Source organism: Durio zibethinus, chromosome 25 (assembly GCF_047325235.1).
Source record: "Durio zibethinus cultivar Kanyao isolate XHJ-2024 chromosome 25, ASM4732523v1, whole genome shotgun sequence".
Lineage (NCBI taxonomy): Eukaryota > Viridiplantae > Streptophyta > Magnoliopsida > Malvales > Malvaceae > Durio > Durio zibethinus.
Genome location: NC_143186.1, coordinates 13,314,392 through 13,329,133, shown reverse-complemented (window position 1 = coordinate 13,329,133; position 14,742 = coordinate 13,314,392). Strand labels below are relative to the sequence as shown.

At 34.4% G+C, this 14,742-nt stretch overlaps 2 protein-coding genes and 2 pseudogenes across 5 annotated transcripts; 1 reads left to right on the top strand and 3 right to left on the bottom strand.

The window, feature by feature from the left end:
* Nucleotides 1–52: 52 nt before the first annotated feature.
* Nucleotides 53–1,380, bottom strand: LOC111275931 (uncharacterized). The gene has a single exon (XM_022861572.2). The coding sequence runs from the start codon at nt 1,306–1,308 to the stop codon at nt 130–132; it is 1,179 nt and encodes a 392-aa protein (XP_022717307.2). The 5' UTR covers nt 1,309–1,380; the 3' UTR covers nt 53–129.
* Nucleotides 1,381–3,021: 1,641 nt separating this feature from the next.
* On the top strand, nt 3,022–5,241 carry LOC111276557 (cytosolic sulfotransferase 5 pseudogene; annotated as a pseudogene). Of its 2 annotated transcripts, none has more exons than XR_016333748.1 (2): nt 3,022–3,159; nt 4,015–5,241. The product of XR_016333748.1 is annotated as a cytosolic sulfotransferase 5 pseudogene, transcript variant X1 (transcript). The 2 variants fall into 2 exon arrangements; XR_016333749.1 differs by having other exon boundaries at nt 3,074–3,159; nt 4,176–5,241.
* Nucleotides 5,242–7,837: 2,596 nt separating this feature from the next.
* LOC111276279 (uncharacterized) lies at nt 7,838–9,157 on the bottom strand (annotated as a pseudogene).
* Nucleotides 9,158–10,575: 1,418 nt separating this feature from the next.
* Nucleotides 10,576–13,755, bottom strand: LOC111276280 (receptor-like protein 6). Of its 2 annotated transcripts, XM_089754769.1 has the most exons (2): nt 12,929–13,755; nt 10,576–12,043 (listed from the first exon to the last, which is right to left on the bottom strand). In XM_089754769.1, exons 1-2 carry the CDS (start codon nt 13,749–13,751, stop codon nt 10,746–10,748), a joined length of 2,121 nt encoding a protein of 706 aa, XP_089610895.1. In that variant the 5' UTR covers nt 13,752–13,755; the 3' UTR covers nt 10,576–10,745. The 2 variants fall into 2 exon arrangements, with proteins under 2 accessions (XP_089610895.1, XP_022717780.2); XM_022862045.2 differs by having other exon boundaries at nt 10,576–13,755.
* Nucleotides 13,756–14,742: the final 987 nt, after the last annotated feature.

Sequence of the window (14,742 nt, the reverse complement as noted above, 5' to 3'; positions counted from 1 at the left end):
AATTAACATTATTTATTATACTAATGAAATTTAAAGTGGAATACTAATCAAATTTCAGCAAAGATAAAATTAAAACTTCATTGAATTTGTATTAGTTACATAATATTACAACACCAAAAAAAAAAAAGTTTAGCATTTCAGTGGGAGCAATTGCCTGCATTGCCCCATTGTAAATCCATCCCTGCAGTTAAAACCAAGGCTGGGTTTCATGCTTTCATCATCATCATCAGGCAACAGAGATGCTTGTGCTTTCAAATCCTTGATATCAAAATTCCAGGCACTAACTCCTCTTTGGTACTCACTCTGTGATTTAGCTTCTTCTGCTGAACGCATTTCCTTTGAAGGTAGTTGTGCAGAATCATTATTCTGAAGGGCTCTCACAGGATTCAATGGTGGTCCCAGATCAGCTAACATCTTCTTCAAAGAAACCTCAGGAGGCTTTGCATGTTTGAAAAACGAGTGCTTCAACAATTTCTCTGCAGTTGGCCTCTTCCTTGGGTCTTTCACCAGGCACATGGCAACCATGTCTTTAAAAGACTTGGAGAACTTCTTATCACAATCATAATCAAGTCGTGGAGGAGCATTTTGTACCGTCATCAGAAGAACTTTCATTGGTGGATATTTGGACAAGGGTGCATGACCGTGAGCTAATTCCAACGCTGTTATCCCAAATGACCATATATCTGCCTTGGAGTCATACCCAGTCCCTTGCTGCAAGACTTCAGGTGCCATCCAGCAAGGAGTCCCAGTAACAGTATTTCGACAACGTTGTCTGTCTCCTGAGTCAAACATGCAAGCTGAGACACCAAAGTCGGAAAGTTTTACTTTGCCGTTTCCATCAAGCAATATGTTCCCAGCCTTGACATCCCGGTGAATGTATCCTTGTCGATGCAGATACTCCAAAGCCTTCAGAGTTTCTTTCAGGATATAACAGATAGCGGGTTCTTGGAATCCATTAGGACAAACTTCTTTTATGCAGTGCAAACAGGATCCCTTTGATAGGAAAGGCATGACCAGCCAGAGATTGTTATCAACTACGAACGAAGAATGTGCACGAACAAGATTTGGATGATCCATCCAAATCATTGTTTGGGTTTCACGGCGTATACCATCCAGATTATTGCAGCGATCAAGATCGAGACATTTGATCGCTACGATTTTGTTTAAAGGAAGGTAGATAGCTCTGTAGACAATAGCAGTGGCGCCATGGCCAATTTCTTCTAAAATCTTGTAATCATTAGGATTCGTTCCCATTCTCCCCATTACTGATGAATATGTTGTGAATTTAGATGTCAATTTCAATGCCATAAAAATGACCAAGAAAATCTATATGATTCCCTACTATTTTCAGTCTCCTTTGAATTGTTAGAACCCTAACCGTAAGCCTTTTTATTTTTTTAAACTTATGATTTACTTAAAAAGCAAATGATAATTATAAGCCATTTGGCAAAGCAGCAAATTCCAGGAAGGAGACAGACGGCGTATTCAAAGAAGGGGACAGAGTCTGAATTTTAGTATTACAAGAAATCGGCACCGGCTACGACGTGGTCCTAATTCTTTTCTTATTTTAAAAATATATTTTTTAATGTTTTTTTTTTTCAAATAGTTAGTGTCTTGTTTGATGGTATTAATATTATTTAAAAGTTTGAGTTTGAATGTTTTCATTTAAAATATAATAATCAATATATTATTTGAAATTTTTTTAAAAATTTCATTATTAGAAGAGTTTCAAACAATTGTTATGTCGTGTTCTTTATTATTAAAATTGTTACATTCATCTAACAAATTAATTTAATTTTTATTTTAATTATTCTAACAAATTAAATAATTTTTAATTTTAATTAATACAAAAATAAAATTATAATAATAAATTAAAAATTATACCTCACAATATAAAAAAAAAAGGAATTAAACCAACACGGAATGGACCCTCGGCTGGTCATTGACTATAAGTTTTTATTTGAGGAACGGCAATGTTGGGGTCCTGGGGAAAGGGAAAACAACATCATTGAAAAAATGAGAAGTTGCACCAAGTTACATCAATGAAATTCGAGGTTTCTTGTCTGAATTTCGGACATTAATTAAGATTGTAATTGAATTGAAATTATCTATGAATATGAAAAGTTTTTAGAAGTGAGCATAAATTGAGTTAATAAATTGAAATAAGTTGAATTTGGTAAAGTGAATTAGATTAATTTGATTTAATAATTATTGATTAAATAATTTAATTTAATCGATTAATTGCTTTGATTTTTTATTTTTAAAATTAATAATTGAATTGAGTAGCTTTTTTAATATACTATTAATATATTATATATAAAGTAAATATATATAACAAATATGACTATAAAAAAGTAACAAATATGACATTAGTGTCAAAATTATAAGATTAATTTTATTTTATGAAAATTATGAAAAAATTATTTTTTAAGATTGCTGACAAAAGAATGATGAAAAATTCCATTTTTTTTAACCAAATTGATTAATTTTATATCAGTTAAATTATTTTTGATTGTTAAATATAAGTCATTCAGATAAATTATTTTTAGCAAAAATTGATTCAATCAATTTTTAATTTTTCAAAATTAAATTGACGAATTGTTCACTCCTAATAACGTGGATCATATGCTACTGAACTACTTCATATATAATTCAAAAAATGTTAATGTAGTAAATTTTTTGGACAAAATGTTCATCTAAACCGTTATTTTCTTTTATAGTATTCGATTAAACCCTCAAAAGTTATTATTTTGTTTCATTTAATTTTATTTTGGATGGAAAAAGTTTACGAGGCTAATGGTTTCCTTCACTTGTTTTGTATTAGATTGCACGTGGATTAGATTAGAAGATGTAACGTTTATGTCTAAAATTAAAACACTGGAAAATTAATATAATTTAAATTTAATTTAAAATTTTAAAAAATTCAAATGCTAAAAGAAAATGAAATTAAAATTTAATGTCAATTATTTTTTAAATTAATCAATATATCATTAAAATTGATATTTAAAAATTATCAATTTAAAAAAATTTGTGCAAGTAAAATTTATGCGGATAATATTTTTTGTGTCATGTAAGTAAAAATTAAAAAAAAAAAAACCCAGTGACGAAACTGATTCATAACCGGGGACGGAGCAGAACTAAAAGCATTTTCGAGCATAGGTTAGAACTTTGCTAGTTACAAGACTGATTTTTTTTCTTGTCATGCTTTTTAATTTCATGTTAAACGAAAACCCAGAACTTCAATCCTCTCATTATAGTTTTGCCGCTTTTATGATTTCTTGTTTAAGTTATTCATCCTTTACAAATTTGAATTGAGAAGAAAATTGCATGATAACCAGGCTGTTGCTGCGGGTTTTCTTTCTTTATTTATTTATTTTTCTTGTTCTGACTTCATTTTTGCTATGTGATTGTTTAAAATTGCCAGTAATTTGTTGAGATAAGAGCATTATATGTGAATGGTAAATGCAATTGCTTTTTTTAGAGTCTTTGTTTAATAGTTTATGATAGTGAGGATTTGCTTGACTGAACAAGCATGCAAGGAATTGGTTTGAATTTTTACACACTTCACCTGAAAGTTCATATTTTTTTTTTCCCTGTTTTTCTTTCATTTTTACTGTAAAAAATATGATTTTCTCGTTAGCCACATTATCAATTTCCATCCAAATCCGGCTTCAGTGAAAAAAAAAAAAAAGGCTTGAAGGCTTATTGTACCCAATAAAAGGGGAGGGGCTTAGATCAACATTTTGTTAGAGATTGAAGGCTTATTTTATGATGATGTCGTATGGCCTATTATTTAATTATCAATATTTTATGAGCCAATAATGAAGTGAACTTCTTGGTAGTTTTTGACTAGTCACCTATCATATCAGAACCGCTCTAACACCTTTCAGCCTTTCTTCTCCTTATAATTCTTGCTTAAGATCTGCCTCTTTCTTTGCTACATGCATAGGTGTTGTTAAATTTGTTGTATTTGGTGTAGTGTTTCCTTATCTAATTTGAGTATTATTGTAAAAGATCTTTTGGTAGAATCCATCCATCATGGAGTCTGGCTTTCCAAGTACATTTTCTACTTTGCTTGGTCAACTCCCTAAAGAAACATGGTGGGATGTTGATCTTTACAACTGGGAAGGCTTCTGGTATAGGAATTCTCACCTTTCTGCTGCTATCGCTGCAAGGTCAAACTTCCAAGCGAACGATGATGATGTGTTTCTGACTTCTTCGATGAAGACAGGCACCACATGGCTCAAGGCTATCATCCCAACAATCATGAATCCCAAGGGTCGCACAAATGATGATACTGATGATCCTTTGCTCAAACATCATCCTAATGAGCTGATGCCCTCCCTGGAAATTCAGCTTTTCAAGGAAAGTCCAAATCCTGCTCTCTCAGGTATGCCTTCTCCAAGACTATTTCGAAGCCATGTCCCTTACCCTATGTTATCAGAATCTGTTAAAAACTCTGCTTGCAAGATTGTGTATATTAGCCGAGATCCTAAGGACACGTTTGTGTCATTGTGGCACTTTAAGAACTCTTCGACTACTGCTATGGGAAAAAGTCCATGGCCAATGGATGAAGCATTTGAGAGCTTTCGCAGAGGGGTTCATGCCTTTGGGCCATTCCATGATCATGTTTTAAGTTATTGGAAAGAGAGTTTAAAGAGGCCTCAGAAGATACTTTTCTTGAGATTTGAAGACATGAAGAAAGATTCAAAGGGGCAATTGAGGAAGCTGGCTTCTTTCCTTGGAAGGCCTTTTGCCAAGGAGGAAGAGATAGACAAAGTGTTGTGGAGATGCAGCCTGGAAAGGCTTAAAAACCTGGAGGTGAACCAATATGGAGTCGACCCTTGGGTAAACATTGACTATAAGTTTTATTTCAGGCGTGGCATTGTTGGGGATTGGGAAAACAACATCACTAATGAGATGAAAGAAAGGTTAGACAAAGTTACAGCAATGAAATTCGGGGGTTCTGCTCTGAATATTGGACAATAATTAAGATTGTAGTTGAATTGAACCTATATTTACTAGGTTCTTTATGAACCTCTAGATGTCATTTGCTTTATGTATTTGTCCAATTAATGGGGTGGCCTCATATATAAGAACTGCAAGTTTAACAGGTTGTTAAACTTCCCATTACAAGTCTTGTGTGAGCGACTGAGAGCTTTTCCCCTTGAATAAGCATTTCTCTTCTCAATGAAGAATAACATTTCTAGAAAAAAAAACTCTCTTCCTTTATAAGTTTGAGATCAAATTCTGTCTTAGTTTCAGAATAACTAAACGTTATATATATTGTAAAACCTAGGATTAACTGTAATTTCTTTTAGTCATTGTAACATTGATTTTATATAATTGCAGAGTCAAGGTTTCATGATAACTCTCACGGACTCAGCCCATGAGATCTAAACCCATAATTTTATATCCATCATTGAAACCAATCTCCATGCGCATGCTTTAGTACCTATTTTTAATGGCCCTAACCTATGTATCAATGGTCCAAAAAAAAAATCTTTCTTTCATAGTTGTATCAAAATGTAGGTGAGCTTTGGGCGTCACAATTTTAGCATTTTAATTACTTTTTTGTGATATTCATTGAGCATACTTTTATATATTTTCCTAAATTTAGTTGCTTAATAAAAAATTCTGAAGTCCCATCGAATTTATGCCTCTTAGTCTGCCTGCGGATCAATGTATTTATATATTTTGTTTTCAATTCTGAGCATTCTTTTTGGTTTCATAGATCAGTAACAGTACAGTATTTGAGTTCAGAAATGTGAATTTTGGTGGTTTGTTTGGGTTGTTACGTTAAAAGGGATGATATTAAGGCTGTGTTGTGTAAGAAGGAAAAAAAGGTGAGAAGGGGAAAAAATTTGCTTTCTTTGTTTGTAGAAGAGACTGAAAATGATTCCTCAAAAGGTTAAAAAAGAGATTGAAAATGAAAGAAAGAAAACAATTGAGGATAAAATCGTACATAAAATGATTAATTTTAGCTGAATGTGCATTTTCATTTCTCGCTTGTGGATGAATTGGATTTTTGGGGAATGGAAAGGTGTGAATCTACCCAATTTTTTCCTCCTTCGTATTTCCTTTCTAGCAAATGAGCGAAAATGGGGTTTCATTGATATAAATATTTTTGTATTTGGTGCATAATTTCTCCTAGAATTTGATGAGATGATAAAAATTCATTTCTCAAGTTAGCACCTTAGATCAGTTCCTGTAAGCAGCTGCTAATAGAATCCTTCAAATTTTCTATGATGGGGGTAGTTGGTTACTGCAGTGCTGGATAGAATTTGAAGCTACTTTAAGGAAATGGTTGAAATGAGATGGTGTTGGAGTCATACTTGTGGCTTTTGATTTTCTTTTCAGTGGATAAGAAGTGGGACCTTTGTTGCTGAAGATCCCTGATGTTGCTAGGGGAATGCCTTGACTAAAAAGTGCAAGGTGTTTTCTGACAAATCCAATATACATGATGGGGTTGGAAATAAAACAAGTGATGATGGATATGGAGGTTCAGGCTCATAAGGTTTGTTCAAATCTGCATTGTTGGATGAGGTGATTAGATAAACTTCTCTTCCTCATTGCCTTCTCTCCATCCCTTACTCTTTTCCTGCTTTCTTTCTGCCTAGTATACACCACAGATGAACTTGTTCTGCAGAGCCATAATTAGTGTTCCTTTCGGTTAGATAACTAAAAAGGAACTTTGATGGATGATGTAGCATTTTTAGATATTGATGATTATTTCATTTTCATGAATCCATAGTTAGATGGTCATTATATTAAATCTATTGATACAGTACTTGTAAAATACTAGGACACCAAAAAAAGTGAGTTCAAAGATGCGAGAATGACTAAGAAAGACCTGGTTTTTGTACCCAGGTAGCAGGTACTCCAACACTAGAAAATAACATATAGGCTTTAATTCCTGGTCATTGTTTCTATATATTTTTTGGAGTTAACCCATGAAGCCATATTTTAAAATGATGTTTCTGCATAGAATTTTAAAATAAGAAATAGGCCACTTAAGTGGCTGTGGTGGTTGGGGATTCAAGGAGAATGCCCTTTTTCTCTGGATAGATGATTATAAGCCCAGATTTTCACACTTAATGTTCTCTTGTATCCAGGAAAAAGAATGAAATGAGGGATTAACAGGTACTAGTATTCCTCGGAGTGCATAAAAGAAGAATGTAATAGAGTATTACATGTATGTATTTGTCGAGAATTTGATGGGAAAAAGGGCAATGGGATGGAGGTTTGGAAAGGATTCATGGAGCAAACACAATGATGACATGCCAACGTGCTCATTCATACACCGTCATACATAAATATGTATTATTATGTGATGCCTGTCATCAAGAGTTTGTGACATTTTTTTTGTTTGATTTATGGCACAACAAATTTTTTTAAGAGATGTTCAACAAATGTCAAATTGGTGTTGGTGCTATCCAAACAAGGCTTTTCCTTGTGAAGCACCTTTATCCTCTGTTTACTGAAAACTGTCTATACTCTGCAGTCTGCGCTGCCAAGGGACGCCAAAAGTAGATCATTATCTCCCATTAATGAGCTTATAGTAATGAACTCCCTGTCACTTCTACTTTACATTTCATTCATTTTTATTACTAGCTGCTTAGTCTTGCTGGCACTAACTACTTAGCATTCTTATGGTGCTTTATAGTTGATCTTGCTAAACTGGTTGTGCTCTTTTTTTGACCTTTTAATAGTCCTCATCAGCTTCAGTTTGCATCGAGTGCCTTTCTCAAGAACCAAAGGATCTTTTCAGCTGTCATTTTTGCGAGGTATGAAATATCCATTGATACTCTCTTGATCCTTCTTTATTACCGTAAACCTGCATTCATTGCAAGGATATAGAGAAGCTCAACCCTTATTCCTTTTAATATACATATCTCGATGTAGTTTGTCTAGAACATGTTATCTAAGACCGGCATTTTTTAACCTTGAATTGTCTATAACATGATGTTGTACGTTCTGTATTCAACTCTCCTTGGTGATATGCTAGCTGTTTTTGGAATGAAAGGTTCTTTTACACATTGAACGTTGTTCATATACGATTATTAAATTATTAATGGTATTTATTATGCTAATGAAATTTCAATGAAAATAAAATTAAAACTTCATTGAATTTGTAGTAATTATATAATATTACAACACCCAAAAAAATAAGTTTAGCATTTCAGTGGGAGCAATTGCCTGCGTTGCCCCATTGTAAATCCATCCCTGCAGTTAAAACCAAGGCTGGGTTTAATGCTTTCATCGTCATCATCAGGCAGCTGAGATGCTTGTGCTTTCAAATCCTTGATATCAAAATTCCAGGCACTACTTCCTCTTTGGTACTCACTCTGTGATTCAGCTTCTTCTGGTGAAGGCATTTTCTTTAAATGTAGTGCAGAATCATTATTCTGAAGGGCTTTCAGAGGATTCAATGGTGGTCGCAGATCAGCTAGTATCTTCTTCAAAGAAATCTCAGGAGGCTTTGCATGCTGGAAAAACAAGTGCTTCAACAATTTCTCTGCAGTTGGCCTCTTCCGTAGGTCTGTCACCAGGCACATGGCAACCATGTCTTTAAAAGACTTGGAGAACTTCTTATCACAATCATAATCAAGTCGTGGAGGAGCATTTTGTACCGTCATCAGGAGAACCTTCATTGGTGGATATTTGGACAAAGGTGCATGACCGTGAGCCAATTCCAACGCTGTTATCCCAAATGACCATATGTCAGCCTTGGAGCCATACCCAGTTCCTTGCTGCAAGACTTCGGTGCCATCCAGCAAGGAGTCCCACTAAAAGTATTTAGACAATGTTGTCTATCTCCTGAATCAAACATGGAAGCCGAAACACCAAAGTCGGAAAGTTTTACTGTGCCGTTGTCATCAGGCAATGTGTTACCAGCCTTGACATTCCGGTGGATGTGCCCTTGTCGGTGCAGATACTCCAAAGCCTTGAGGGTTTCTTTCAGAAAATAACAGATAGCGGATTCTTGGAATCCATTAGGACAAACTTCTTTCATGCAGTGCAAACAGGATCCTTTTGACAAGAACGGCATGACTACCCAGAGATTGCTAGCAACTACAAACGAAGAATATGCTCGAACAAGATTTGAGTGATCCACCCAAATCATCGTTTGAGTTTCACAGCGTATATCATCCATAGTGCTAAAGCGATCGATATCTAGACACTTGATAGCTACGATTTTGTTTAAAGAAGGTAGATAGCTCTGTAGACAGTAGCAGTTGCACCGTGGCCAATTTCTTCTAATATCATGTAATCATTAGGATTCGTTTCCATTCTCCCCTTTACGGACGAACATGTTCTGAATTTAGATATCAATTTCATTGCCTTGCTTTTGTGCTCTCCTTTCCGTGCCATAAAAAAAAAAAAAAGTGAATTCAAAGACGCAAAAATGACAGAGAATCTGTCTGTATGATTCCCGGTTATTTCCAGTCTCGTTTGAATTGCTAGAACCTTAGCCTGCGGCGCACTTGATCAGAGGGAAAGGCTGTAGAGAAGCTAGCTCTGGCGGTGAAGCCAAGTATTCTAAATAAGAATCCAAAGGCCTTATAATTACTTAAAGGCAAACAAGAATCCAAAGCCCTTTGGGAAATAGACTAGCTATTTATATTCTCTTCCACCAAGTAAACGAAGCCGCAAGTTCCAGGAAGGTGACACAGACGAAATCATTTTTTATTTTAAAAATATATTATTTTAGTGTTTTGTTTAATAATATTAATATTATTTAAAAATTTGAGTGTGAATGCTTTCAATTAAAATAATAATTGACTGAAGAAATCATATTCTTTCTTTTTCTTTTTTCTTTTTAAATCGTTATCATTATATTCTACTCTTTATTATTAATTGTTCCATTCATCCAATAAGTTAAACAATTTTTTAATTTAAATTCATCTAACAAATTAAATAATTTTTTAATTTTAATTTACTATTAAAATACAAATAATAATAAATTGAAAATTATATCTCAGAATATTAAAAATTTAACATATATCACCTATTACTTTTTCTAAAAATTCCTTGTAAAAGAATTAGGCAGTCCTACGAGCACGTCTTTAAAAGAAAAGAGGTCAATAATAATAAGAAACAAAAAATGGGTAACAGTTAAATTTATTCTGGCTCATCATCTTCCCTGCTTCTGCAATGGTAATTGATTAATCGTCCAAAAATCACAAAAAAAAAATTTTTTTGGTTAGTTTTGGTTTAAAAATAAATAAAAAAAAAGCAGTAAAATTTAACCAAATAAAAATTCCATTACAAAATTCAAACTTCATTTATGCGTAATAAAAAATTAAATTTCTTAGACATACTTAATTATGTTTTTTTCAACAAAAATTATATGTTATAATTAATAATGGTAATTTATAACTAAATTTTCTATTAGAATCAAATATTAAATATAGTAAATAAAGAAAATAAGCACAATAAGAAATCAAGATGGCTATGAGGCATGTAGCTGGTTTCATTTTGTCTTTTTCTAAGTAAGGTTGCTTTTTTTTTTTTAATGTTGTGTTTCATGCTAACCATTTTTTAAAATTCCAAATACACAAACATAATAGAAAATTAGAGTGACTGATCCTTTAAATTTGCAGAGGTTGCAAAACAAAAGGGTGAAATTCGATGCAAAGGTAAGATTATTAATTGTTATTACAACACAAGGTGGCATGTGAATGAAACAACATCGATTCCAATAACCACAGGCAAAATGGAAATGCCACTATATATAATAACTAATTTCTTCTGTTCTTCTTTGATCTTTTTCCATTTTGAAGCCGTTTGCCTTCAACCAAATTCACAATCCATTTTGGTTTTCCAGTTTGAAAGACAAGACATCCACAAGCCAGTCCAAATATCAATCCACAGCCATACCCCATCGCCACAACTTTCCATCCAAATTCAATACCTGAGCCTTCCCTTGGCATGGTTGGCTTTTGCATCTCAGTTTCATTGCAAGCTTTTGACAATGGAAAACCACATAACCCCAAGTTTCCTTCATATGAACTGTTTTCAAATGTGTTGAATTGTTTGCCCTGAGGTATTGGTCCGACGAGTTGATTCCTGGAAAGGTTTAAAAGGGCAAGAAATGTCAAATCTACCAATTCCTCTGGTATCTCACCAATAAGCTTGTTAGATGATAGATCTAACCATTCTAGATTGGTTAAGTTTCCCAATGATGGTGGAATATGACCAAAGAAGTTGTTATGAGAAAGATTCAGCCCTCTAAGTGAATTAAGCTTTCCTATAACTTCTGGAATCACTCCCTGAAAGTAGTTTTTGGAGAGATCAATGCTTGTGAATGTGGTTAAAACTTTCTCCAATTCAACATGTTGTCCTTTTATTGTCAAAACTACTGAATAATCATACGAGCGGCTTCCTTGCATGTACTGTGAAGAACTTTTGCTGTCAGCTGTGAGATTTGCCATAGCTTTTAGATTTTCAATGTACCAAGCTGGGAAAGGACCAACAAAATCATTGTTCGAGAGGTCTAAGACTCGTAGCTTGGGGAAAGGTAGTCTTGCTCCGGAATTGTTTACAAAACCATGGAATTTGTTTGAACTCAAAACGAGAACTTGTAGCATTGGAAGAGTTTCCAACCAATTGGGAAATGTATCACTCAACTTGTTGCTGCCAAGGTCTAGAACCTGAAGGTTCCTGCAATTGGCCAAAGATCTTGGTAATGGCCCTTCCATTTGGTTTCCATGGAAGTTGAGATTCTCTAAGCTACAGGGCTCGACAAATGTTGTGGGGATTGTTCCGTGGAAACCATTTGCCCTCAGATCCAACACTGAAAGAGTGTTGCTAAAGTTGAAAAGACAACTAGGAATCTTGCCGCTCAAGTTGTTATGTGATGCGTCAATAATTCTCAGGGAACTGATGTTGCAAATCGAAGAAGAAATCTCTCCTGTCATGTAATTGTTTGCGATGGAAAAGAAAGATGTCTGAACGGGTGGAATTGGAAGCACTCCTTGAAACCGGTTGGACTGCAGGTAGAGAGTTAGCGCATTCTTCCATGGGAATTGCACAGGACCTGTTAGAGAATTATGGTCAAGGTATAAATGTAACAAAGATTCCTTCCCAACTTTCCACATCCATTGGGGAATCGGGCCTCGAATTATGTTTTTGGAAAGGTCTAAGATCGTTAGAACCTTTGAACCTCTCAAGAAATTGGGGAACTCAGTCAAGTTACAAGACGACAAGGACAAGAAGTGGAGTTTGTTCAATGCAAAGTTGACACCATTTTTTGTGCTCAATGACAGACTATTATGCGAAAGATCAAGAAATTCAAGATTTTGGAGCTCTGAAAACATGTCTAACTCTACACTGTCACTAAAGTTATTTAACGACAGATCAAGCACGGTGAGGTTTACAAGTTGAAAAATTGATCTTGGAATATGACCCTGCAGCATATTATTTTTGAAGTAGATAATGGACAATGATTTAGACTGGAATTCGCTAATATGACCAATGAATCTATTGTTTGCAAGAGACAATAACTTTAACGAAGGCAAATTAAACACCCAAGGTGGTATAGTTCCATTAAGTAAGTTAGAAGGTAACAATAAACATACTAATTTTGAAAGACCATTTGCAAAAGGATGAATGGTACCTTCTAATCCATTATATGACAAGTCTAAATGTTGAAGCTCTGTGAGGTTTGCAAATGACGCTGGGATCCATCCACTAAAATTATTATCCGGAAGCTCTAGGACAACAAGTTGTGAAAGGTTTGCTAGTGATGTAGGAATTGATCCATTCAAGTCGCAACTAGCAAGATTTAAAGATTTCAATGACTTCAAACCTCTGATTGAACCAGACAAGTCTCCGACGAGAACAGTCTGTTTCAGATCTAAGATTTCAAGGGTACTAGTCCCATTGGACTTTGGGAGATAAACCACTAGTTCAGGGTTCTTACCTAATTTGAGCAACTTAAGATTTGGAAACCGAAAAATTCTGTCCGAAATTGTCCCATTTAGTCCACAATCAACTAGACTAAGAGAAGTCAAAGAGGAAGAAAGATTCATTAAGTAACCATGGTCAACTGAACACATGTCTATTCCATCAAGGAAAAGTTCTTTTACCCGGCTAAAGTTCAGAGCTAACCTTTTCAGAGTTGTTGTTTCAAGCTTCAGTTCATTAAACGGTTCTTGGTCACTGGGAAAAGGTAGACTGAACCTAGACAGATCAAGTGAAACTAGCTTGGAAAGATGTGAGATTTCAGATGGAACTTGGCCTGAAAACAATGAATTAGAGAGGTTCAGATGTGTTAAATTTGGAAACTGACCAAACTTGGCTGAAATGTTGGATTGCCTAAAATTGTTAAATGCAAGATTGAGCCTCTTCAAGTGTTGAAGGAAGAAAAGACTGCTGTTGGAAGGAATGGTACCACAAAGCCAACTGCAACTAAGATCTAGGCCAATTACACGACCAGTATCGCTGTCGCAAGTGACTCCTTCCCATGAGCAACAATCTGTATCTTCCTTCCATGAATCTGTCTTGAGAAAAGCTGCAATGCCATAATTTGGATTGCAAAGAAATGAAGCATTGCAATCAAAAAAGAGGGTCTGCTTGAATTGAAGCAAAGCCTGACTCTCATTGTGAGAACATGTTGGCCTTTCGATTAAAGAATTAGTGAAAGAGGATGATATGAAAGCCTGAGAATATAAGTAAAACAAGAGCAACGAAAAGAATTGATAATTCCCAAGAAAAAACCTCAGTTTCCCCATGTCAAAGTTCATATAAAAACTTGATTTGGTTGATAAGAGTGATGGGGAAAAAGCATACAAGCATTTATAGGGTAACAAAGAGTTTTTATGAATTGTTTTCTCCAATCATATTTTTCCAACAAAAAGTGACAAATGAACTAACGCACGCACAAGAGAGTAACAACTTATTCTATATTGCTTCAATGGGGAAGACTCAAATGAGAAATGATGACAGGTTAAGAATTCCGAGATATCGGCGTTCCAAGATACCGGCAGAGTCATACCAGTTAGATTAAAATTTCTATTTTATTTTATTATTTTATTGGTTTTTTATTTTTTATGATTTTATTGACCCAAAAAAAGTTTGGCCAAAAGGAGAGAATTGGATTGAATAAAATTCTTGGAATTAAAAGTCTTGTTAGACTTTGGGTTGGATTAAAAATTTTAATCAAATGTATAACGTATCTCGCTTGAATTTGAAGAAAAATCCGAATGTATTTAAAATTAAACTTTAAAATCAAAATCTTTGTGAAAATAAATCAGAAGTAATTCTTGTTCTATTTGGTTTAGGATTAGATCCCTATTTTAAAAACTTACACAAGCACGTAAGGGAATAACAATTAAGAATCGACGCAATAAGCAGAAAAAAAAAAAAAAAGCAAGAGAAGGGAAAATTGGTAGGTGGATAATAGAATAAGAGAGTAGCTAATAAAAATTTATTAGTGGTGCTAACTGTTTCAAATCTTCCTTTACTAATTCAATTCACGTGTCATTGAGTAATTTTATCTTTTTTTTTTTTTAAATAAAGGTGCTTTAAAGAAAAGCAAACTATTATTTTCCATTTGAATGGGGATAGCAGTAAGCTTTTCAATAATGTCACAAGGAATACGAGCACTAGCACATGAAAAATCCTAGCACCCTCCAGAGGAGACAAAGTCCTTGACCACCAAGTTTTCATCATAGGAGCGCCAAGGGCCAGAGACTTTTTTATTAATTAAGAAGACCCAGGCTAGCCCAGTCATCC

What these genes read in the sequence shown, in the direction of transcription:
- LOC111275931 (XM_022861572.2), bottom strand. Translation starts at nt 1,308, where the DNA reads ATGGCATTGAAATTGACATCTAAATTCACAACATATTCATCAGTAATG.
- LOC111276280 (XM_022862045.2), bottom strand. Translation starts at nt 13,751, where the DNA reads ATGAACTTTGACATGGGGAAACTGAGGTTTTTTCTTGGGAATTATCAA.